The sequence below is a fragment of the Lipophrys pholis genome (assembly GCF_963383615.2).
Source record: "Lipophrys pholis genome assembly, chromosome: 6".
Classification (NCBI taxonomy): domain Eukaryota; kingdom Metazoa; phylum Chordata; class Actinopteri; order Blenniiformes; family Blenniidae; genus Lipophrys; species Lipophrys pholis.
Genome location: NC_137629.1, coordinates 9,880,772 through 9,907,655, shown reverse-complemented (window position 1 = coordinate 9,907,655; position 26,884 = coordinate 9,880,772). Strand labels below are relative to the sequence as shown.

The 26,884-nt window shown below is 45.3% G+C and overlaps 1 protein-coding gene across 4 annotated transcripts in view; it reads right to left on the bottom strand.

Moving 5' to 3' along the window:
- uvssa (UV-stimulated scaffold protein A) overlaps positions 1-26,884 on the bottom strand; it is a 57,729-nt gene that overhangs the window by 6,049 nt on the left and 24,796 nt on the right. For 3 of the 4 annotated variants that reach the window (XM_080466116.1, XM_080466117.1, XM_080466118.1), the window contains exons 9-13: positions 11,504-11,612; positions 5,738-5,960; positions 5,375-5,503; positions 5,100-5,283; positions 4,905-5,019 (exon numbers count right to left, since the gene is read on the bottom strand). In XM_080466116.1, the coding sequence (XP_080322242.1) occupies positions 4,905-5,019; positions 5,100-5,283; positions 5,375-5,503; positions 5,738-5,960; positions 11,504-11,612 (760 nt within the window). The remainder of the gene's footprint in view (positions 1-4,904; positions 5,020-5,099; positions 5,284-5,374; positions 5,504-5,737; positions 5,961-11,503; positions 11,613-26,884) is intronic. The other variant, XR_013935437.1, reaches the window with a different exon arrangement.

Sequence of the window (26,884 nt, the reverse complement as noted above, 5' to 3'; positions counted from 1 at the left end):
AAGGGGTCATATTACCCAAAATTCAATTTCTAATGGTTTTTTAACAGTAATAATCGTCCCAATAACTGGGAATGACGCCCCAGAAGTGAAGAATGTCTGTCATCTCTCTCCCTGCGTTGTTTCAATTTGTTACATGAGCTCCAACGAGCAAATCAGAAATAAAACCCTATATAGTGTCAATGGAGGTTTCGCCAATCCCAAAATCAAGGTAGGCTGTCCCTTTGGCCCTCACACAATTAGGCAGCTCTGCTCTGGCACATGGCACCACGAGAGGAAGTACTTCCTCCTTTTCCCAAGATGGGCATGTGTGGGCCAAGACAGTCGAGCTCACACAGACACAGCAAATTCTGAATGCAGCTCATATGATCTGATATTCAATTGGCTGAAAATCAAGGAAAAGCTGGATTTGAATACAATGTTTTTGTACCAACGGGATCCATGTGAGTATTACCACTTTAATTGTGATTCATTAAACTAATTCATATTACATTACATACACTGCACTTATTTTATTTTCACCATATTCTATTATTACAAAATAAAATAATACACTCACACAGTTTTGGACATCACACTGAGACCCGCTATAGTTGCAGCATTTTCGTTTCCATGTATTTTCCAAGAGATGCCCATGCGGAAATCCAACATGGCCGTACTCGTAGCTTTATTTAATTTTAAATCTATTTAAAATTCTTATTTTATTATTTTATTTTAAATGAAATAAACTAACAGAAATAAGGTAACTACATCTCTTGTTTTGCAGGATTTGTTTTGTTCAGACACAGAAATGCTGGAATGGATGCAGTGCAAACTTTGCAAAGGCTGGCTGCATGTTGTTTGTACCATAAAATCCCACAAATATCTGTGGCTGTAACACCACAAATTAGAGCACAAAGTACTACAACAATAGTTAGTGCAATTATTCAATAGATGTGTGTAGAATGGCAGAAATGACTGAACCACTTGGCTGAGATATTTATTCTACACTCTTTTGTGTAGGATGCTGTGTCTTTAAATGAGATCACTACATTCCCAAAAGAGGTTTTAATCATCAACAGTTGTTTGATGATGACATCGTCAAAGTAAAATGTATACGGATTCTGCATCTTGTGTACAGTTGGCTGATGAACATTGTGAAATAACAGGAACAATAATTCCCAGACAGTTTTGACTTTATTCAAAGTGTAAATTTCACAGCTGCTGCTACATCTTTTCATTGGTTTTCACAACATATTTTTATCTGCAGGATCATTAAGGCTGTTGACGGAGGATGACTCCTGAGTATTTTCCAGAGAGCAGATCAAAGTGTGTGAAACAAACTGTGCTCTTAGTAATTCTATTCTCTAGTGCTGAATATATTTTCTCTGTTTGCTCTTTGGCTTACATGATGATCTGATTGAATCGAGGGTCCATTCAAACAGAATGAACCTCTGGAAGAGACCGTCGGTATCACCTGCCCTCAAGCAGTACCTAAAACTGATGAAGCTTCCTTTCAGTGGCCAGCAGGTAATAAAACACCTCATCAGTCAGTGTGAGAGTATTTACCAAACAAAAGCTAGATTTGTTGATAGGTTGGCTAACCTATCAATATGCATCATGTCACTGTTTTTTTGATCATCGACATCCTGATGATTGAAGGATCAAGCAGACTGGGGTCAAAGGTCATCATGACCAGAGGGAGAAGATATCCTGATGGCTGAAGGATCAACCAGGCTGACGTCATCACGACCAGAGAGAAAATATTCTCACATGCTGCCACAGGGGAAACCCACCATACATCCTTGCTTCTGCATAGAATTTTGCTTGTATATAAAATAAAGTACACTGACATGATTTATGGGTGTTTTTCTTCTTTTAAAGTTGTCATGAGTCAATGTTGAAGGTTTGTAATGGACATTTACTCCCTTCCTGCTATAGTAACTACAGTTCTACTACTCTCCATTCTTCTCGTCATTTGTTTTGCTTCATGCACCACACATTGTCACTGCATGAATGAAGTGCAGGCAGATCATTTTAGTAGCTGACCTCTGACCCTGAGGCTTCACTGTGGTTACAGCTGCAGTGTCTTGCTGAAATAACTTCATTGTCATTCATGTACACAGCAAGTATACACAAAATGAAGTTTTGTTACATGGCTCAGCAACAGTTTAGGATATAAAATGACAAAAAGGTGCAGTGATGTGAAATGTAAATATAGCAGAGAATATATACATTGGCTATATATACAAGATAACCAGCCAAAATGTACACAACTTTACCAGCTGTGATGTACAGTAACTCTGCAGAGGATGACAGTAGTCCTGGAGAGAAGCATCATTTCTTAATTTATTTGCTTTTAATTCATCTTCATATCTCCCGACCAAGTCACCATTCTTCATGTAATGGTGCTTATTTTTTCCAAAGAAAGTTAAAGATGATTTTAGTTTCCTCAATAGTCTTGGTGGGTATTGCTAAGCAGCATGCATGATAGATAAGCCGAGATATAACTTCAATGTTTGTCAGCAGTGTTCTTCCAAACAGTGTCATGTCTCTTTGTAACCAGTTATCAACAGTTTTATGAACAGAATTTCTTTCACTCGAGTCTAAAAAATTAGGGATCGAGATTCTGGGGTATTTTCTTTTCTTTTTTGATAGGGATATTATACAGAGAAAGGTGAAAATAGTCATGGATTATTGTGTATCATTCTACCGTGAGGAAATCCTGATTGAGTAAGACATGATATTGGATATACCTACTTTGAAACTTGCTGCCAATACAGATGTAAATATTTTATAATCTGTATTCGGGAATGTAACAGGTCCTTGTTTGCTCAATAACCATTTGTCTTTTCCTTATTTGGGTATTAATTTAATTTGGCCTTGTTTCATTGTCGTCACTAATTCCTTTCCAGTAATGCATTATTGCCTCAAATAGCAACATTTTAATTTCTTTGCAGAAATGTTTGTAGATGTTTGCAGTTATTCCATCTGAGCCTGGAGATCAGTCAGAGGCTGTTGTTGATGAGACATTAAAGTCTTCAATTTTCAAATCCTCCTCCTCACAAACATTTCTTAAATTTTCATAATTTACAAGAATCAGATCCTTTGTCTCATTGAAAAGTAATTCAGCACTTTGTTTACAATAAGAAGATGTATACAGGTTGCGGTATTCAAGATCTCCTTGGCTATACTTTTTGGTTCTAAGCATTATTCTGCATTCATCATGAGAGTGTGACTTTTTTTTTTTTCCCTTGTCTGTGTTTTTACAACTTAGTGGAATATGATGTTTTTTTCTCCCTCTTCAATCCACTTGGCTCTGGACCTTATAAATGCTCTCTGAGCTTTATTCAGATAAATGTCATCTACCTGGATGTACTTTCCAGTGTACTTGTGCTTCATAGAACTGAACATGATCCATGAAGCCATGGCATAACTGAAGCCACTGACGTGAATTTGCCATTTAAATATGGCGGCGACCATGTACAAGTATGTCGGCGACCACAAACAACTATGTCGGCGCCATAATTAGGTACCGCACTGGCAGGGTTTCAATTTTGAGAGTAGTATGGCGCTGGCCATGTGCAACTATGGCGGCGACCAAATACAAGTATTTTGGTGTCCGTAAGCCGCCATCTTCATACCGCACTGGCGGGGTTTTAATTCAAATCATGTACTCCTGCCTCCCAGCGACAGTGGTGCTGTGGTGATGCTTCGGAACAAAATGGCGGGACCGGTGGAAGCGGGTGGAAGCGGCAGTATTTCATGTAGTACTGCCTCCCACCGACTGTGGTGGTGATTCGGAACAAAATGGCGGAGATCACCAGAAGTGGCCATATTGTCAGCCATCTTGGATTCCCCACTGGCAGACTCTTGTATTTTCAGTGTATTTTTGTTGTTGTTGTAGTTGAGCTCCACCAGGGGGCGCAGTGATATCAAGTGAGCCTTTGTGTGCAGAGAAGAGCTAAAAGCAGAGAAGAAGCGATCTTAAGGAAGTGTGATGAGGCAAGGTACTTGCGCCAAAGATTAAGAAGTAAATCAAAGTAAAAGAAAAGAGAAGAAAGAAGAAACCTAATAATAATTCCTCTATCGGTACTCGGCCAACAAGGTATTGCTTTTGTCTGCTTATTTGTAGTAGAAGTTTTACTTGTCAATCGTCTTTATTTTCATTTAAGCTTATTATTGTCTTGTCTGTGCCTTTTAGTTTTCATGGTGTATCGGTGCATTGAGTTGATTGATTCAATAAACTCATCAGTGAGGAAACAACTTCTGTATGTCCGTACCTGGAGGAGTTATACCCATGCTGAGATATTAAGTGATGCTACTGTGAAAGCCAGCTACCTCGTTGCTATCAAACAAGCTTGAAAGCCATGATGTCAGGGCGAGTCTGTAAAAACACAGAGAATACAACTCCAATAATAATAGGAGAAGTTCTTTTGGGACATTTCCCTGTATTTTGCACAGGAATGTTTCAATAAGTTGGCTTTATGTTGAGATTGGAGTCATTTTCTGTTGTAATTACAAAACGTTTTGTGAAAACAAACACTCAAAACTTGTACTCTGCACCACAACAATAACAGTAGGGTATTATGGCTCTGTTTAACTGGTCTGGCCCGCTCAGATGAACTTTCACTGAACTAAAGTTATTTTGACACCATGGCCCAAACTGTGGCTTGTGACCACATTGAGAGATCACAGAGGGAGGCTGAGGCTTTGCTGGCTCTTAGGTGGACAAAACTAGATTTGTACAGACCAAAATGTTATAAAATCTAAGGCAGACATAAAAAACTGAATATTGCATTATTTTGAGGCTTTCTGCAGCCTTTCTTAAAGGTAAACTGGGTAAAGCAGTTAAAAGAAGGAAGCAGTTTGAAGCCTCGACAGGAAACTGATCTTAGGGTCTCACAGTCACAATGTGGACTTCTCACCTGGCGGCTGCTGCTCTCTCCTCCTCCTCTCCTGCAGCTCCTCCCTCCGTCGGTCCTCCTGTCTGCAGGGTCGACCCGCCTCGTCTCTGGGAATGATGCGTCCATGGAACGGACACTGGAACAGAGTGGACAAAGTCCCAGCTGTGACCACAACAGCAACAGACATGGTGACGGGCCCTGAGCCAGTGTGGATACCTTCACTCGGTCCTGCCTCGGACACAGCTTCCCATTCCCCAGCGGCGCTCGGCAGGAGTGGCTGACAGGAGTGAAGCTGCCAGGGAAGGAGATGTACCTGGTCTTACTCTCAGCCAACAGGTCCTTGTTCTCCACCTCCTCCTCCACCTCAGAGGGGACCCAGAACTGGTGCTGAGAGGCCGCCCTTCAGGAGGGAAACCAAAGGAAATGATGAGTTTATCAAGTTTCAACCAACAATCAAATTCCAGGCCGCGCATGTGTGTGTGCTGTGTTACTTGACAATCTTTCCAGCGTTGGGCTGCTCCTGACCCCAGTAGTACAGATCCAAACCAAAAGGAACCACTGGAGCATCGCCAGCCTTCTGGTCTGAGCTGGACTGAGATGAACTGGGACCTGAAGAACCGCTGCAGAAGAGAAGCTGGATATAAGATCACAGACATGCTGATGTGAAGAAATCCTTTAAGATTAGAGATGTCAAAGACTCAAAGTTCCAAACACTGCACCTAATCCACATGGTTCATATTAAAATAAAGTGTTTTTGCTTTCTGTTTGTGAGCAGCTGATGAGTGATGGTGAGTGCATGCAAGCAGGGAGGAGGTAAGGGTAGATGAGAAGAAGCTAGTGAAGAGACTCATCACCTGCCCTGAGGAGGTGGGGAGAGCTTCTGTCTGAGGAGGCGTAGTGTGGCCACTGCCGATGTTGGGTCCTGTTCATTCTCCAGAAGTCGCTTCAGCCTTCTTGAGGTAGAAGATGAAGAGAAGGAGGAGGAGGGTGGAGGGGGAGCTGGAACGGATGTGGGTCTCTTAGGAGGTGTTTTCTTTGCGACTGGTGCTGTTGAGGTGGAGGGAGAAGGAGCCAAACCTAGAAGCAGAAAAGCAGATTTAGCATCTATACGCAGTTTCGTGTTTGGCCTCTTATATTTTTTTAGCAATTTATCCATCCGTATGAAGACCGACTGAGGGAAACCCAAGGTTTGACGGAACACCTCCAGTTTTTGAATCTTCCAGCATGCTCTAGACAAACCTTCTCCTAGTTAGAAACTGGGACATGAAGAGCGACTGGTAAATGGAGAGATTTGCGCTACAACACTTCAGTACCTTACTGAGGAGTGTACACCATCTTTACCACGATAAATCTAGAGATTCAGGCTTAGAGGTGCTGATTCATGTTCCAACTGATTTCCACACAGCTGTAAACTGATCCAGTGAAGCTGAAGGTGTTCATGTGACAGCAAAAAAGCAGATGTTTTTATCATCATCATATCAATTTGACAGGGTCGTGAGAAGAAATTACGACTTCAAACTGTGATACATTAGATAGATTTTTCAGGAAATAAATGCAGATTTCAACAAAAAAAGTTATAAAGTGGTGGAGATCTCCATTTCAATTGGAACTGCACAAAATTATTTGCTGACTTCTAACTTCCAAGCCTTCCAAAATTGGAAAATGTGTTGTTGATTCATTACTTTTTTTTAGAGCCAGTCAAAAGTAAACAGCCACCCAAAGTCTGATCTTGAAATTTTTTTACCTAAAATAATCAGACCTGAAGGACACATCAGAAAGGACACATCAGCAGCAGTGTGAATTCAAATCTCTGAAATTACTCATGTATTTGGCTGTGTGTGTGTGTGCGTGCGTGCGTGCGTGCGTGTGTGTGTGTGGTCTCTGGGGGCTAAGCAGAGCTTAAACCCATACAGCAGGTAAGATCAGAGGGAAGCAGTAAGCCGAGAGCTGCCAGCATGATGATCCCACACAATATTAAGACTGAGCCACACTGTTTTTATTCCTTCTGTTAGCACAGCGGGAGATGCTTGCTGCATATTTTTCTACCACTTCCACTACATTTGAGAGCAAAACAAAACCAACTTCTACCGAGTGATCAAAGTCCCTGTCTGATTTCAAATTTTGCCTTGAAAGGTTTGACTTCTGACACTCAAGCTTTACTGTTACACTTTGTTTTCCCCTTGTCTTCTACTCCTTTGTGAATGAGCTATGAGTCCATGCGTGGGTGTCAAGCTAAAAAATTCAAAACTTCCTGAAGTCTGAAAGGACCTTAAATTCAACTCAAATCCATCGTCATCCAACATCTATCCATCCATTTATCATCATCCATCAACATCCATCCATCCATCAATCCATCCATCCATCAGACTGGTTTGGAGTGAAGATCCAAGCAAAATCATCCCAAAAATCTATGCAGAAGGAGCACAAATATTGTGTACCGTGCTCAAACAACCGTCATGCTGTCAGCTCTAGAAGCCAGTGTCATGACTCCCAGTCCATATTCTCCTGGGACTTGGTTGTTTTATAGTCGACAGTCACTGTAACAACAATCCAATTTGGTTGTCTGTCCATAGGAATGATACTGTTATTTTTTGTTAATGTTTATAGCTTATTTTTCTCTTCTGCTGGGGTCTTGGACTACAGGTTGGGGCCAAACACTCGGTGCTCTGACATTTTCACAATCACAGTTAGTTGCAACTAACTCGTTTTTGCAGTTTACTTCTTAAAAGTTATTCTCAAATATGTCAATAATCAAGTGACTGGCCATTACCCCCCCCTTTTTTTTCTCGCTCTCTTTTCTCCCTTCTCATTTTATCATTCCTACTGCTCTCTGTGTCGGATGGTGAAACACTGACTCAATCTGCTCTGTTCAGACAGTCAAATGGCAGAGGTTTGTCTGGATGTTGTGGATGTTAAGGCGCACAGATCAATGGTAGGAAATGTGGATAGTGTGTGTGTGTGTGTGTGTGTGTGTGTGTGTGTGTGTGTGTGTGTGTGTGTGTGTGTGTGTGTGTGTGTGTGTGTGTGTGTGTGTGTGTGTGTGTGTGTGTGTGTGTGTGTGTGTCAAAGGGGGTTGCTTGAGAAAAAGAGGAAAAACAAGGGGGGTTAAGAGAGAAAGAGAGGCAGAGGAAAGGCAGAAAGAAGAATTGATTTTCCTGGGTTAAGCAGGGCCTGTAATTAAAATGTTAATTAGAGAGAGAGAGAGAGAGGGAGAGAGAGAGAGAGTGGGGAGAAGATAAACTCTGGAAGAATTGGGAGAGGAGAAAACAAAGAGGAGCAAAAATGTAGAAAAATTATGAATGTGATCCACTGTCACAGCTGGAAATGGTGCAGGAGAGACAGAAATAAGAGAAAGACCACGGTGATGAGAGGAGAAACAAGGGGATGATGTGACAGGAGGAAAAACAATGCCTCACCAAGGACTACAGGAGACATCGCTGAACATCTCATGTGGTTGTTAGATTCGTCTTTACAATTGTTCTGGGAGCTCTTTCCTTTCCGAATGATCAGAAAGTGTGTGGAGGTCCACCTCCATGTGGTCTTTGACATATTTGTGACATCAAACACTGGGCCCATGTTTCTGTTCTAATGAGAGTGATGGAATGAACATGTATGACATTCAGACTGTTGGCCAACATCATGCTTCAGAGGACGGAAGAGTCCTCTGAAGCCTTCAAGAGAAAGCTTGATGATGTCTTTCAGTCGAGCCTTAAGATTTCCACTAAAGTAATTAGAGGTCCAGTGGAATTGACCTTTTAATGACTGACCCAACGAATTTAGCTCAAGAGCAGAGTTCTTTGTAGAAATAGTATCCGAAACATGATGATTGTTTCAGCTCTTCTCCACATTCAGAAGCAAGCTAACTGTATTCAATGCAAATATGTATGCAAATATTAGCTTGCTTATTAGAATGCTTTATCTTCCATTTTGAAGTATGAGAAGCAGAAAAAGACATGTAAGGATTGGAGAAAATTAGCGCAGGGACCAAATATGATGGTTTTATGAGTGTGTCAGGGTGTCTCGAAAACTGTGGCTCCTGTTTCTGATCTGTAGAGACACGAGATCATAGTGTGACAGATTGGTGAACGTCTAACTCACAACTTACAATGTTTCATTTCAGAGGTTGCATTGTTAATTTGCTACGGCTACTCTAGATCATTACCGAGCCCACGAATCACCCCGACACGCACACGCACGGTGAACGTCTAACTCACAACTTACAATGTTGCCTTCATTTAAGGACACAAACACTGTGAAATATGGCGTCTTCTAACAGTGTGGATGGCCATTTTTGGCATTAGCTTCAACAGAGCAACAAAATTATCTGTGTGAGTGTGTGTGTGTGTGAGAGAGAGAGAGAGAGAGAGAGAGAGAGAGAGAGAGAGAGAGAGAGAGAGGTGGGTGGTAAAAATCTCGCTGCCGGGCTAATCGGGGCTCATTTAACAGGTTGCATTGTTAATTTGCTATGGCTACTCTAGATTGTTACCGAGCCCACTAATTACCCCGACATGCACACGCACACGCACGGTGAACATCTAACTCACAACTTACAATGTCGCCTTCATTTAAGGACACAAAGAATGTGAAATATGGCATCTTCTAACAGTGTGGATGGCCATTTTTGGCATTAGCTTCAGCATAGCAACAAAATTATCTGTGTTTGTGTGTGAGAGAGAGAGAGAGAGAGAGAGAGAGAGAGAGAGAGAGAGAGAGAGAGAGAGAGAGAGAGAGAGAGAGAGAGAGAGAGAGAGAGAGAGAGGTGGGTGGTAAAAATCTGGCAGCCGGGCTAATCGGGGCTCATTTAAGAGGTTGCATTGTTAATTTACTACGGCTACTCTATATCATTACCGAGCCCACTAATCACCCTGACGCGCACGCACATGCGCACGCACACACACACACAGGGGGCTCAGGTACAAACGAGGCTCAGTGTGAATGCAAAGACCAAGGGAAGCCGTTGCGAGTGCCCGGTGAAGGTTAGAGGCCACCGATGTAGCTGCAATAACAAGGCAGATCCAACAATAAGTGCTCTGTCAACAGCGTGTTCTCTGATAGTGTTATTAAGGCGGACAAATACACACATAAATACAGTCAGGCGCAGGAAGACACACAGCGACACATATGTTTCCATACAAGTGATGGAGGAGCGCCACCATGCTTTGCTCTGACCCAAAGCGCCGACCTGCCAGCTGATTAGGATAATAACAGCATTCAAATATCATGTGATGTTTATGGATAAAAAAAGAAAAGTGGGGATGTAGCTGACGTGCAAGCTGGCACCGTGTTATTGATCTCTACATTTGATCTGTAATCCAGCATGCTGTCTGGAGGCCAGACATGATCCAGGTCGCATGTGAGAGGGAACAGAAACGACAACAGCCATTCATATGTACCTGCTGACGACTATGTGTGTGTGTGTGTGTGTGTGTGTGTGTGTGTGTGTGAGTGTGTGTGTGAAGGGAAATGGATGTGTTGACAGGGCACATCTATCAATGATACACAGAGAAAATGCTGGAAGAAAAGCTACTATCTGTCTCCATTACAAAAGCTGCACTGCATTCCAAATCAGACAAAAACACACTCAACAGTCAGAAGGCAGCTCCTCACCGAACATGACGAGTTACACGTAAACAGCTCGTGGGGGGGGGGGTTCCTGCAGGTGGACAATAACAGTGAGGCTGCGGCCGAATCCTGCATGATGGAGGAAACTCACTAGAGTCTACACAACTCTTTTTTACTGTAGCAGGTTTCTGCTGTCATACAGTGACGTCTAGTGGATGGTTACTGCTAGATTTTGATATACAATACACTTGCATGAGAAACAAACAATAGAAGAAAGAGTACTTTAAGTTATATAAAGACGAGCCAACAAAAAAGAGAAAAAGTGTGACTTGTATTCTGGACAATATGGTTCTATGTATTGATTATATATTAAATAGAAGGTATGACTTGGGACAGAAATACATTTGAATGTTTATATTTTTCCTCAGAGCGAGTCAGTAAAAGAACAAATTAACTGGATGTTTCCACAGCGTTTCTGAAGCTCGATAACATAACTTCTTAAGATCTTCAGCAACTGGAACGAAGCACAGAAAGAGAGTTGCCTGGCTTGCCTGGGCTCCACGCTGCAGTGAAACCTACACAGCTGGCACAGAACCGTCCTTAAATCAGCTGTTCTGCTTCACAGGAAGTTCAACAAGATGAAAACAAAACTAAATATTACAGGAATGCTAATGAGGGGTCCTGCTCTTTGTTGACTTTCTGTGACACTCACACAAATAAACCCACTTAAAGAGCTTTTGAAGAGCCCCTCACCTGCACACCACCAGCTGCTGGAGGCCGACCCTTTGAAGAGTGTGTGTTAGTGTGTGTGTGTTTGTTTGTAGACCAAGTGTGTGAATCTCAGTAGATTAGAGCAGCGGCAGGTCTCCTTTTGCAGCTTAACCTGACTGTTTATGCACGTGCCGGCAAATCGGAGGAGTGCAGCGGTGCACGTGTGTGTGTGTGTGTGTGTGTGTGTGTGTGTGTGTGTGTGTGTGTGTGTGTGTGTGTGTGTGTGTGTGTGTGTGTGTGTGTGTGTGTGTGTGCGAGTGTGTGTGTGTGTGTGTGTTGAAACTCACCGTACTCAGCCCGTAGGTGCTCTGGAATGTGCGGCTCGTAGCCTTCTTTTTCAGGAACCTCATCAAAGTCATCATCATCATCGTCGTCCTCGTTGTCTCCAGCTTTCATCTGATGAAGAGCAGCTCAGCTTCAGCTCACAGTCAGCTTGATTTCAAACACAGCAGGAGCACTTTGAATTTCTGTCTTTACTTTAAAAATAATGCATTTCATGTAGATGATAGAAACATTTCAGTTCACCCTCATGTTCCTCATCAAACATACGTCTGATGATGATACAGGAACTTCATGGATGAACCCACAATAAGAAAATGCAACAAAAAAAACCTCAAACCTAACTACTTTCACCTGGCTGATTCATGGTTATATACTGGAACGGCAGTATCATTAAAATAATGTGGTTCTATTTCATCCTTCCAGACCACCAGAGGCGGTGCTTTCAGAACTGGATGTTCCATCTTGCGCATGCGCAGGTCAAGTAACTATATCAACAAAGTCACCCGTGACTCTGGATGACCCAGAGAGTCTACATCTGCCAGCGTCACCGGGTCATGTGTTCATTCTATCTTCTCACGATTGTGGATACAATAGAAGATCGGTATTTGCTATTCACGGCTTGTCGCTCAGAGCTTCGTAACCGTAAGGTTGGCGCTTTAAGTATTCTCGTCCGCTGGAAGCTGCGACTTGCTGTTTTCCCTTTTCAAGTGTGGCTGTGATACCATAGTTTGATACCAGCTCCTCACGTGGGCTTACCACAACTTCCTGAGCCTCAGGGCAATGCATGTTCCTGGTCTCGGGAACACTCCCGTGGATCTCCTCTCCCATCAGAAGTCTCCATCCCGGGAGTGGAGACTTCATCTGGAGGTGGTGACCGTGACATGGGCCACGTTTGGCAGAGCAGTAGTGGACCTCTTTGCCTTAGAGGGAACGACCCACTGCCCACTCTGGTTCTCTCTGAGGGAAGAGACCAGACCCCTCGGGCAGGATGCCTTGGCGCATACCTGGCCGGACGGCCTACTTTATGCATTCTTTCCACTTCCCTTCATACCAGCAACGCTTCACAGGTTCCAGCAGGGTGGTCACCACCTGCTTCTGGTTGCCCTATGCTGGCCAGGAAGACCATGGTTCCCACCGTTGCTCAAATTGCAGGGAAGACTGTAGCATCTTCCAGAGAGGAAGGACCTCCTGTCTCAGGTATGGCACCCGGGTCCGAGTCCGTGTCGCCTGACGCTGTTCTTGTGGCCCCTATAGTTGAGGACCCACTTTTGGCTTCGTGCGATTGGGCAGTTGCGAACACAATTTTAAGCTGCCGGGCACCGTCCACCAGGTTGCTCTACGCTAACATGTTGAAGCTATTTGTGGAGTGGTGTATCTCTCACAACGAGGTGCCAGAAACATGTTCAGTGGTGGCAATACTGTGTTTCCTGCAGTTCATTTTTGACAGAAGCAGGACTACTTCCACCCTCAGAGTGTATTTGGCTACTATCTCGGCCTGTCATACCAACGTGGATGGCCAGTCAGTGGGATTGCATTATCTGATCAAGCAGTTTCTGAAAGGGACTCAGAGGTTCAGATCATGCCGGGTCCAGGAGCTGCCATCATGGGACTTGCAAGCTGCCCTTCAGTCTGTCCAGTGTGTCCCAGCGGCCCTTCGAGCCGCTGGGGCACACTGATTTAAAGTGACTGTCTCTCAAGACAGCCTTCCTTCTTGCCGTGGCAACGCAAAACATGTGGGGGAACTGCATGCTCTGACAGTGAGTCATGCATGTCTGCACTAGAAAGCTGATGGCTCTGGGGTGAGTCTTCGGCTAAATCCTTCATTTTTGCGCCAGCGGTTACCCCCTCATCATGTAAACCAGCCTTTCGAGTTGGCTGCCTTCAGTTCTCCGGGCTCCTCAGGGTGGAAAGGCGAGCCATCAACACTGTTGTGCCCCGTGCGGGTGCTTAAGGCTTACATGGAGGCGACAGCAAGCCTGCGAACAACAGACGGCCTTTTCGTCTGCCATGGAGGCTGTAAAAGGGGGACCGCGCTTTCTAAACCAAGGGCCCGCCAAGGGCCCGCACCATGCTATCTAAGTATAATGTTAGTGCGGCCCGCTATGGGAGTGGACCTCCAACACACAGCATGAGTGTATACATTCAGTTTGACATTGTGATATCTCTTGTTGTTAAGATAATGAACTTAACAAGATTTGTGGGCTGTAAGCACAGAAAGTTACATGCATTATCTTTTGTAAATAGAAACAGATGAATTGATAGACAATGTTCGAGAGCAGTTCAATGAGTAGATCATCTCTGTTGCTCATACTGCAAACAAGTTATGCTTTTCTTTTGACACTAACCAACAGGGAAACCATGGCAGGACAACACCCCACACAAAACCCTCTTCAATCCTGATTGCCCACCCACAACTAATAAACCAAATTAAACAAGATGAATTAACTAACTACATGAACAAACAAAATCATAACACAACACAACCATTTCCAACACTACCAGGGCAACCAGGAATGAAGAGGGTTTTGTGTGGGGTGTCCTCCAGCCATGGTGCTCTTGGTGATTGATGAGTGTCAAAGTAAAAGCCTCTGCTATTCAGGTATCTCATGTGAGAATCTTTACCTTTAGTGTTGTTCTTGGCATTGCTTGACATTCTTCAGACCATGATTGTGAGTGGTGTGGCTTACAATATTATTTAGTTGTTGTACGATTTCCCTTTATGTATTGATCATAAGAGTCCCTTTGCACAAATTGGTGGTTTTATTGATTGGATTTAATGAAACTCCCCCTTGAACTCCTACCTTATCACGGTGGGGGAGTTGAGTACCCGAATGATCCTAGGAGCTACGTTGTCGGGGGGCTTGCCCCCCAGTAGGGTCTCCCAAGGCAAACTTGTCCTAGGTGACAAGTCAGACCAAAAGCAGTTCAACAAGCCCCCTATGACAAAATAACAAAAGAAGAAAGTCACGTCGCCGGCGAGGCGCAGCCGGGGCCTCACCCTGGAGCCAGGCCTGGGGTTGGGGCTCGCATGTGAGCGCCTGGTGGCCGGGCCTTTGCCCGCGGAGCTCGGCCGGGCCCAGCCCGAAAGGATGACGCGGGTCCCTCCTCTTCCTCCTGTGAGCCCACCACCCACAGAGGCAACCGTAGGGGTTGGGTGCAATGTGGATTGGGTGACAGTCGACGGCAGGGGCCTCGACGACCTGATCCCCAGACACGGAACCTAGCTTTTGGGATATGGAATGTAACCTCGCTGGGGGGGAAGGAGCCTGAGCTTGTGCGGGAGGTAGAGAGATACTGTCTAGATATAGTCGGGCTCACCTCCACCCACAGCTTGGACTCTGGAACCCAGCTCCTTGACAGGGGCTGGACACTCCACTTCTCTGGAGTTGCCCGCGGTGAGAGGTGGCGGGCTGGTGTGGGCTTGCTTATTGCCCCACAGCTCAGCCGCCATGTGTTGGAGTTCACCCCGGTGACCGAGAGGGTCGCGTCCGTACGCCTTCGGGTAGGGGACAGGTCTCTGACTGTTGTCTCGGCCTACGGACCGAACAGCAGTACAGAGTGCCCGACCTTCTTGGAGTCCCTGCGAGGGGTGCTGGATAGTGCTCCAACTGGGGACTCCGTTGTTCTATTGGGGGACTTCAATGCCCACGTGGGCAACGACAGTGAGACTGGGAAAGGGGTGATTGGGAGGAACGGCCTCCCTCATCTGAACCCGAGTGGTGTTCTGTAATTGGACTTCTGTGCTAGTCACAGTTTGGCCATAACGAACACCATGAAATCACCGAGGTAGTTGCTAAGCTCCTCGGTGGCAAGGCACGCGGAGTGGATGAGATTCGCCCTGAGTTTCTTAAGTCTCTGGATGTGCAGGGACTGTCGTGGCTGACACGTCTCTGCAACATTGCGTGGCGGTCGGGGACAGTGCCCCTGGAGTGTCAGACCGGGGTGGTGGTCCCTCTTTTTAAGAAGGGGGATCGGAGGGTGTGTTCCAACTACAGGGGGAACACACTCCTCAGCCTCCCTGGGAAAGTTTATTCCAGGGTACTGGAGAGGAGGATCCGGCCGTTAGTCGAACCTCGGATCCAAGAGGAACAATGCGGTTTTCGTCCAGGTCGCGGAACACTAGACCAGCTCTATACTCTTCGCCCAATCAGTCCACATGTGTTTTGTGGACCTGGAGAAGGCATTCGACTGTGTCCCTCGGGACGTCCTGTGAGGGGTGCTCCGGGAGTATGGAGTCCGGGACCCTTTGCTAAGGGCTGTCCGGTCCCTGTACGCCCGGAGCAGGAGTTTGGTTCGCATTGCCGGCAGTAAGTCGGACCTGTTCCCAGTGCACGTTGGCCTCCGGCAAGGCTGTCCTTTGTCACCGGTTCTGTTCATAACTTTTATGGACAGAATTTCTAGGCACAGCCAGGGACCGGAGGGGGTCCGGTTTGGGGACCACAGGATCTCGTCTCTGCTTTTTGCAGACGATGTGGTCCTGGTGGCTTCATCAAACCTGGACCTTCAGCGTGCACTGGCGCGGTTCGCAGCCGAGTGTGATGCAACTGGGATGAGGATCAGCACCTCTAAATCCGAGGCCATGGTTCTCGACCGGAAAAAGGTGGCTTGCCCCCTTCAGGTCGGTGGAGAGCCCTTGTCCCAAGTGGAGGAGTTCAAGTATCTCGGGGTCTTGTTCTCGAGTGGGGGGAAGATGGAACGTGAGATCGACAGGCGGATCGGTGCAGCGTCTGCAGTTATGCGGTCGCTGTATCGGTCCGTCGTGGTGAAGAAGGAGCTAAGCCAAAAGGCAAGGCTCTCGATTTACCAGTCGATCTTCGTTCCTACCCTCACCTATGGTCATGAGCTTTGGGTCATGACCGAAAGAACGAGATCCCGGATACAAGCGGCTGAAATGAGTTTCCTCCGTAGAGTGGCTGGGAGCACCCTTAGAGATAGGGTGAGGAGCTCAGTCACCAGGGAGGAGCTCGGAGTAGAGCCGCTGCTCCTCCGCATCGAGAGGAGCCAGCTGAGGTGGCTCGGGCATCTGTTTCGGATGCCCCCCGGACGCCTCCCTCGGGAGGTGTTCTGGGCATGTCCCTCCGGTAGGAGGCCTCGGGGCAGACCTAGGACACGCTGGAGAGACTATGTCTTTCGGCTGGCCTGGGAACGCCTTGGGGTTCCACCGGAAGAGCTGGAGGAAGTGTCTGGGGCGAGGGAAGTCTGGGCTTCCTTGCTTAGACTGCTGCCCCCGCGACACGGCCCTGGATAAGCGGAAGAAAATGGATGAATGGATGGAAATATGGTGCTCCACAGCTCGCGGTCAACAGTTGTTCTGGGTGCGCTTTGCCTTTTCAAACCTTATCATACCGTCCTGCCCACCATGCTCAGGGATGAGCTGCAGGGGGACCGAGGCTCAAGGAGCCGCAGCAGAGGAACCAAAGAACCGCATGCGGCTCCGGAGCCGCAGCAGAGGGACCAAAGAACCGCATGCGGCTCCGGAGCCGTGGGTTGCCGACCCCTGTTCAAGACATTCTGAGGGTCTCAACTGCTTCCTCTCTCAAGCCAAATGTGGCTCAGATATGTGAGAAGAAGTGCTGCCAAGTCTCTGGCAGCAAGGAGTAGGCAAGAGAAACCATGTTCAGAAGAGCCATTCATGATCTACATTCAATGTTCCATTCATGTTCAGGACTAACATGTTCAGAAGAAATCATTATTAATGACGTTTGATGATTTTTTGTACAATTTTTTTTGTGGAATCCCTGATTAGGGCCAGCCTCACCCAGGCTCTGCCTCCAGCGGCCCCCAGGTCAATTGAGTTTGAGAGCCCTGTTCTAAACAGAGACTCTCTCAATGGGTAGTGGAGGTCATTCAGTACACCTATCGTGCACTGAGCATCCTGGTGCCTCAGGGCATAAAGTGCTATTTGAGGCATCATGGGCCGCCTTGAGGGGCATTCCCCTGCAGGACATCTATGCTGCAGCTACCTGGTTCTCTTCCTGCACCTTTGGACGTTTCTATAGGGTGAATGTGGCGGGTGTCCAGGGAGTGGCAATGGCTGTATTGTCCACAGCTTCAGGCCCTTGAGTAGGTGAGGATTCTTCGTGACCTTTCTGGTATAAGTCATCCAGTGCTTAAAGCATCGCCTCTGGCGGTCTGGAAAGATGAAACAGGATGAAAGTTACATATGTAACTACGGTTCTATGAATCCTGGATGACCGCCAGAGCTCAGGATCCTCGTGACCTCGCGAGAAGATTTTGACAGGAACAGATCACCTGATGAAGCCAGTCGATATAGGCCACATTCACATGAGCCAAAACGATCTGTTTTCTCTCTGGGGTTCTCAAAAAAAAATTCCGTCCACATGTCACTATGAACTCGGCTCAACACGAGGCTTCAGGGCATGTAGAATATATACCAGGCCTTTATGGGTGCTGTGACTCACCAAACACACCAAAAACGCAGAAGAAGAGATGGAGCACATAGAAATTTAGACGTAGACTCTTGCTCATAAACTTTTTGGGGATCTGACAAAACAATGTTAATGCAATAAAGTCAGTTGTGTTGCTAAATATTGACATACATAAGACCAAGCCAACATCTTTCTACTATATATATATATATATATATCAATTTCAGGACATTTGTCTTTTTTGGGGAAAATAATCAACTTTTCATGCTTTCATACATACAAACTGGCAAGTAAAGGGTTGAAACCCTCAAAATGGGCGACTGTTTTTTATTTTACACGCACGCACACATGCACACACACACACACACACACACACACACACACACACACACACACACACACACCCTCCCATTTTACAGGCCCTGGATATCACTCTGTCAACTGTCCATCCAGAGCAAGGAGCCCTACCGTCCCTCACCCCCTGAGATCCGGGAGCGAGGCAGACCCGGCGCACGGGAGCAGGGGCCAGCTCGCCCCACCCGGGTCGGGAGGCAGAGGGAGTCCTCACCCCCAGCGCTGCAGCGGGCACCCCCATCAGAAAGTGCAAGGCACCCCGCCCCCAGGGCCCAGACGCCCCACATCCTCCCCCCCCCCCCCCGGCCAGACGGCCCAGCCGGGGCCCGACGCCCAGCACCCCCACCCCACCCAGTGGTACCACCCCCGGCCCAGAGCAGAACCCCCCCCACACACGTCCCCCAGCACTCCCAAGGCCAGGCCACGGCCTCCCCAGCATAGATGCTAGCACCCCCCCAGCCCGCAGAGCCGCCAACCACCTAAGCCATGACGCCCCAGCCACTGAAGGTCCCAAGAGCCCAATGGTGGAGCCCCCCCCCGCGCCACCCCCACGGGCTACATGGTGTATTTAATTATTGGGGACCATGTGGACTCAAATTGTGTCAAATGATTTTTCCTACAAGCAGACATTCCCTCCAATGTGATGTGGTCTAGAAGTAAGTTTTTAAATAACTTTATATTCAGATTACTTTTGGATTTCCAGTTCATGAGGATTGCCTTTTTTGCGACGCTTCGGGAAACCAGGAGCATGCAGGACTCACTTTTTTCTCTTTTAATTTCTGTGAGATCACCTAACAAGCAAAGTTCAGGTGGGATTAGAATAGGGTGGCCCATTCATGACGATAAATCTTAACAAATCTTTTGCCAGAACGTTTGGACTGGTGTATGGGTAAATGTTTGGTAGTTCTGAGAATGTATTGAAAGATATTCAATTTATTCAGATTTAATAACAGTTTTCTTAATATGTGTACATTTTTGCCACAAAGATGGAAGGAGATGAGAGAAACTGATGCTTGAAATTTGCTAGTGTTGATGCTTGTTTATACACTCAATGGTTGTATCTTATAGTGATTTTATTCAGGGGGGAATAAGAAGAATTTAAAAAAGACTGTTCAATAAATAAAGACATGAAATCTACCTGACATATGGAAAACGGAAGAATTCTTACCAAGCTGTTAAACTGACAAAACGTGTGTCGATAAACAGGTGAATTTCAGATTTTCCTTGGAGCTAAAAAAAAAGCAGAGTCCAACAGTGATCCCATGTTGAGATCAGAGTTTCAAATTTAGGTGGAAATGGTCTAGAAATGAGGCTCAACTCTTTGCTGTTATTTGTCACAATGAGATGAACGACAAATGTCTTGAAAACGTTTTATCCTTCCTCAGTGTTCTGAGAAAAATGGCTTTAAACATGATTGGATGTGTTTGTCATGTATATGAGGACGCTTGATTTGCAAAACCAGGCACAAAATATCAAATAACAACACACACAGAGCCGGTACATTCCTGTTCTCTCTCCCTGTCTCTCGAGCGTGTGTGTGTGTGTGTGTGTGTGTGTGTGTGTGTGTGTGTGTGTGTGTGTGTGTGTGTGTGTGTGTGTGTGTGTGTGTGTGTGTGTGTGTGTGTGTCTGATGAGCAGCTATCAGCATAACGCTAAATTTATTGTTTTTAATTTAAGGCCAAGGGTGTTAGCCATTGGCTGTGCTACAATGCAGAATACAGCACCTCCTATACAAACACACAGTTGTCACTTCCATAACACAAATGTAAGTGTGCGTGCGTGCGTGCGTGTGTGTATGTGTGTGTGTGTGCGGGTGTGTGTGTGTGTGTGTGCTGTTACTACTTTAACAGCTGAGGACACACCAAGACACACACTCCACTTTAGCAGCATAATAATCACAGTGATTAGTGTTATGAGGCGCAGTAAAACCTAATGTTAAACTAACCTCATATTTCCAAGAGACTTTTTTTCGTGTGTGCGTGTGTGTGTGTGTGTGTGTGTGTGTGTGTGTGTGTGTGTGTGTGTGTGATAGAGGGCTGTGCCACTGCTGATAAAGCCCATTAAAATGTGAGAATCAGTTTACAAATGATAAGTACTTGAATGATCAGTGAAACATCCCCTCACCACACACACGCACACGCACGCACTCACACTCACACTCTCACACACACACACACACACACACACACACACACACACACACACACACACACACACACACACACACACACACACACACACACACACACACACACACACACACACACACAGCTGAGCGGCAGGTCGGAGTCAGTAAGCCGTGTCACAGAACCTGTGTGCAACGTTTGATCCAGCACACGTAGACCAATTAAAAGGCTTCATATTACAATACGCAGTGTTCAGTTAACAAGCAGCTCAACAATTAAAGTCTCATTAGCTCTCATTGATCCTCCTTCCCTTTCTTCTGTAGGGGGTCTGAAAGGGATGAAGCATCTTTATGATGAGAAATGTGTGCACGTGTGGAGTGAAAAATAGAATTAAGTACAATTAAATGTATATTTTATGGGGGTAGCTCTCAAAGAAGAAAGGATGCACACAGATGGACTTTGGACCCAATGCCACGTTTTCATTAAAATATTTGGAGTGCACACTCAACGTGTATGTTAACATATAAAAGGACAAGAGGCTTGGCCTGGAGGCCAGGACCGTATTGTATTTGTAATGTTTCCTATTATTGTTTTGTTTTTTTAACCCCCAGAGTGCCAAAATGTGCTCTTTAGCGCCACCTAGAAACCCTAAAACGGCCACCACGGCCCATCAGAATGTTTTGGGAGATGAAACCAAAACTCGATTGCTCGACTCATCAAGACCTAAAAATCATGCACTGATACCCTTGACCTAAATTCAACAGGAAGTCTGCATTTCGCCTTTCAAAGTAACACTTTCACCCAAAAAAGGCATTCACACAAACGCTATTACCTCAGAGGGACGACCTTTTTGACGAGAGAGAACAATGCTGTAATTTTTTTTGTTACCGCGATTTCAAGTGACATTTATCATTAAGTCAGATTGAGCAAAATCGTGCATTGCATTGAGCCTCCTCGGGTCTAAAGTTCAAGACTGACTGCTTCGAAACCCACACAGACCGAAAGACAACAAATATCCCTCAAAGGAAATGAGAATTTTATCAAAATATTTGCAAGAAAACTGGAATTTGAGGAGTTGTTTCCAAAATATGTAGATAAAATCGATCCTCTCACCCACTCTGGTGACATAACTGCGTCCATCAGTGTTGCATTATTCACACCCAGGAGTAAGCAATATCATGAAAGTTCTTGTTTATGAGCTAAGCTGCTATCATGTGCTACATAAACAAGCTAAGATGCAAATGTGTGGTTTGTGGACTAGCTAAAATGCTATCACATGCAAATTAAACAAGCTAACATGCAAATGTGTGCTTTGCGGATGAGCTCATATGCTATCCTGTGCTACTTAAACTAGCTGTAATGCTATTGTATAGTTTGTGGGCTAGCTAACATGCTATCGTGTGGGACATAAACTAGCTAACATGCTAATGTGTGATTTGTGGACAAGCTGACAAGCTATCATGTGCAATATAAACAAGCTAACATACTCATGTGTGGTTTGCGGACTTGCTAACATGCTAATGTGTGAGACACAAACGAGCTAACATGCTAAAGTAAGGTTTGTGGACTAGCTAGCCTGCTATTATGCGGTACATAAACCAGCTAACATGCTAATGTGGGGTTTGTGGAATAGTTAACATGCTATTCTGTGCTACACAAACTAGTAAAGATGCTAAAGTGTTGTTTGTGGACTAGCTAACATACTATCGTGTGTGACATAAACAAGCTAACATGCTAACGTGCGGTTTGTAGACTTGACAATATGCTCACGTGCGGTTTTTTTAATTAGCTAACATACTAATATGCGGTTCGTGAACTAGCTAATATTGCTAAAGTGTAGTTTCTAGATGAGCTAATATGCTATTGTGTGCGACATAAACAAGATAACATGCTAATGTTTGGTTTGTGGACTTGCTAACAAGTTATTGTATGCTATATTAACTAGCTAACAAGCTAATATGTGGTTTGTGGACTACCTAATATGCTAATTTGCGGTTTGTCTCCTAGCTAACATGCGGTTCTTAGACGAGCTAACATGTAAAGGCCCCAAACTTCTTCAAAATAAAAGTCCTTGTATATAAAAAATAGCTAGGCATAGATGTGAGCTGGCTTTCAAAATAAAAACCCAAAAGTCCTTCAAAATGAAAATCCTTGTTCATCAAAAAATTTCATTTTGACTTCAAACTGGATATTAAGTATTTATCTAGGCTATGGGTGAGCTGCCTTTCAAAATAAAAGCCCCCAATCTTTTCCAAATATAAGTACTTTATTAAAAATGACACCACAACCGTAGAAAAATAGATACTTAGGCATTAGCTAGATTGGCGGTTAATTGGCTTTTAATGTGAATGCTTTTAATGCTTTTTAATGCTAATGCTAGGTGAGTTAGCAGCGCAGATTAGCATGTGAGATAAGACCAGATTCCAGGTCAGGGACACCTGGGAAGTAACCTGCGTAATTTTCAGGTAGATAGCAGGTACTCGGCTAGCATGCTAACAAAGTTTTTTCAATTGAGCTGATATTTGGGGAATGGCCCAAAGCGGGGGCAAGGGTTGCGGATCACTAGCTAATTAACCGGGTCCCGCCCACTTTCGACCCCACCCTCGGGTTAGGGTTACAGGACCAACCCTAGCAGAAAGCGGCTTGCTTTGCTTTATCTAAACACCACCCACATCATCCACGCCCACTATAGTAGATCCTTATCTCTGGAAACCAGAAAAATTTGCGTTTGAGTTAGGGTTAGGTGGTGGCCTATATGCCATAAGCTACATTAGAGTCTAGTTGGCTTTCAAAATAATAGCCCCCAACATTTTTCAAAATAAATTTCCTGTTTTGTGAAAACTTTCAAAATGTATATTTGATCAATATTTATAGGGGCCAGAGACCACGATTGTGCCGACCCTGACGGGTGAAAGTCCAGAACGCGAGAACCCGATCAAGGCTGCTTGCAGCTTGAATTTTAATTCAAACTTGAACATTGTGTCAGTTCCAACATGCTTTAATTTATATCTCTTTACATGACAGTGTAACTGGAGCTGTTTTATTTCCATGTGGATTTTGGAGGCTTGATCGGCTTGTCTGCTCATGTGACAGTCAAATATAACAGTTTGTTTCAAATTTACTTTATACTGTTTAGAAATGTTCACATTTTTTATAAATGCAAGCACTGATGAGCATTTGCTTGTTAGCTTCATGTTTTTAGCTGGAAGTCCAACCAAATTTTCTAGCTTTTCCTTCTTCTTGCATGTGCATCTATCAGTGCTGTTATTATCACAAGAGTTTGCTTCAGGACTCATTTCCTTCAGGACTCATTCATAATGAGGAAATAAATTCAAACTGCATTGTAAGGCGAATCAATAAACACAATGTAGAAGAAAGGCGTTAAAGCTTTTGTATGGCTGAACATTACATTGGGTATTCAGTTGTTTTTAATGTGGCCGTAGCTGCTTGACTGATCGGTTCAGATATAGTTTCGAAGCATTCAGTTTGGGTTTTTATGAAGCTCAAGATCAGCAGTCAAACTTACACAGTACTGACTTGCTGCCGAGCGCCCCTGACACACTGTACGATTTTAACAATATTATGAGTTCACAGCTGGCCATGCTGTACATCTTAAAGCTAATAAAGTGAACTGAATTTTATTGAAGGTTGTCTTTGGTCGAGAGACTATGACAACGTCCGCCCCTGAACTGGTGTCACCACCGATTTAGAGCAAAGACCAAAGATATTGCTACCATTGTCTCACGATTGTTATCTTTCGTCTGGAACGGCCAAAAATGAGACGTGTAGAGCAGGCATATTTAAGGGTCCCCCTCATGTTTGTCAAGTCTGTATCGCTGACCTGTCTTGTGAGGCTGCTCGGACCCTCGCTCGTCTCTGCCAAGGGTCGCAACGAGTGAGGATTACGCGGTGGCGATTTGGATCCTCACCGCCCAGTCTACCTTGAACCAGGATGCCCTTGTGGACGTTTTTATCAGCAATCTCTCGAGTTCAGTGAAGGACCAGCTCGCCTTTCTGGAGATCCCTGACCGGCTGGAGGACATCATCACCGTGGCTTTCCGGAATTGATCATCGGCAGCACGAGCGGGGAGGAGAGCAGCTTTTTGAGAGCGGTACGGTTCAGACCGAAAGTCAACGTCCTCCTCCATTTCCTCAGAACTGCAGGCATCAACCACCTGTTCCCGTCACCTCCAGAGACCCAGACTACGATGAGCCCATGCAGGTGGGGAGAGCCAGCCTTTCTTCCGAAGAGCAGAGCTGCCGTCTCTGCGATTGCCACTGCTGCTGCTGTGGCCGAGGGGGGGCGCATGCTCGTAAACCACCCAGAGGAACCTGTGCACCGGGGCCGGTATCGCCAGAGGAGCGTAAACGGCGCCTCAGAGAGGGGCGCTGCCTGTCCTGCGGCCAGCTGGGTCACAGACTCATCACCTACCCGGAGAGGGGGCAGGGTCGGGGAACCTTGAGGTGGGACACTTAAGACTTCCTCCAGTCCCTGTGACTCTGTCCCCTGTTAATATCTCATTGTCCTATCCCTCTACACAATCCCAGCCCGACACCAGTTTCCCAGTCCTTCACTCCCCCTCCTGTGCTTCCCCGGCCAGAGGCCTCCCTTTCATTCTCGCTCCTCCCCAAACCCTTTCTGGTCTCACGCTCCCCTGTGAATTCTTCTCTGGTGCTAGCGCCCGTGAGTCCCAGTCCTGTCAGTCCCAGTCCCATCGGTCTCGCAAGTCCCAGTCCTGTTGGTCCCGTGAGTTCCAGTCCTGTCGGTCCCGTGAGTCCCAGTCCCATCGGGCTCAGTGCCGTCAGTCCACCCTTCAGTGACCATTACTACCTCGACTCCCCTTTTCCCTTCCCCTTCAGACCTGGAGGTGCTGGCGCCGCCCCGGTGTCCAACCTTGGTAGCCGTCTCGCAATCAGGTCCCCCTCCTCCTAGACAGATCTTGGGCGGCTGGGTAGGTACTGTAAGGGTCCCCCTCATGTTTGTCAAGTCTGCGTCGCTGAGCTGTTTGTCGCTTCCTGTTTGTCACGTCCTGTTTTATTTTGAAGTCCTGTCTTGTCTACGTCTACGTTCACTTGTTCGTCCTGTTCACCCTCCTTCTGTGTGTCTGGTTAGTGTTGATGCGTCTCACCTGTGTCTACCCTTCCCGAGTGTATTTAAGCCCTTTTCCCCCATGTTTCTGTGCTCGATCATCATTGTAGTTCATCTCATGGCCCCAGCTCTTCCCTGTGTTTTCTCCTGTGATCTTCTCTGTGCTTTTTGACGACTGCCTGGATTTTGACTACTCGCCTTTTGGATCTCTCTTCTGGTTTTGTACACCTTGATTTAAATAAACTCTGTCAACAACCTGATCTGAGTCTGAGTCTCCGTTTGGGTTCACCACGATCCTTGACAGCATTACATTTGGTTGTTTGTTAGAATTAAACTGCAAAATTAATTTACTTTGTAGCTTGATGTGCTGTGAACTTCACATTTTCCTGCTACAGATTATCTTTTTCTATGCAGCTACCTGCTAAGGCTATAAACATACCTGCAGTATCTTCACTTACTCAGAGACACAGATCAGCTGTAAGTAGACAAATTACATCAAGTACACAATTATTCAGATTTTAAATTATATGAATTGTCCATTAAAGGTCACATTTTAGTTGGGGGTCCACTCATTAGGGCCTAAATGGACACTTAGGTATTAGGTACACCATATCTTCATTAACTTAAGCCCACTCATAAAGTGTAGTTTAAAATCAATGGGTGGGTCACCTTCCAATGGGAAACCAACTTCAAGACAAACCTGGCTTAACAAAGGTTGAATTAAACTGCTAAAGTACCATGTAAATTGTAAAAATTTCACAACACAGATTTTTAAGCAAATTTCTTAAGAGTAGCAGACACAACACTGAGGACCGAGCTGAGATGGTTTCATTAAATTGACTTTATGTTGACACTCTCATGATTTTCTGTAGCAATTGTTTGTTTTTTATGAAATAGACATTTTCAATTTGTATACTTTGCACAACAACCTAAAAAATGTTAAATTTAAATTCAAAGATTATTATGGCACTACTTACCAGTGCGACCTGCTCAAGACGAAATTGGTCTGTATGTGGCTCCTGAATTAATATAAATTGGACCCCTTTTTTAAAAACTGTATTCTGATTTGTATTACTTTTTCACTGAAATATGTATATGCATAAAATTGAATATTGGAAAATATATACCTGTGTTTTTAAACAATCCATCCATGTAAATCCAGACCCAAACAATTTATTGAAACCATGAGTCTTCAGTACATTATGTATATCCCCACAGAGTGTTTCTACTTCTTCTGTGTGTGAGATAGTTAAATGTGTTGGGCTGTAATCCCCCCACCACCAACGTAGAAAGGCTGCAGTTAAACATGAGTGTAACATTTTAAATACCAAAGCAAACTTTGTCCATTACTCCACTGCAGTGCTGCACTCCTTCATCCTCGGAGGACGATGGATTCACGCACGCACGCACGCACGCACGCACGCACGC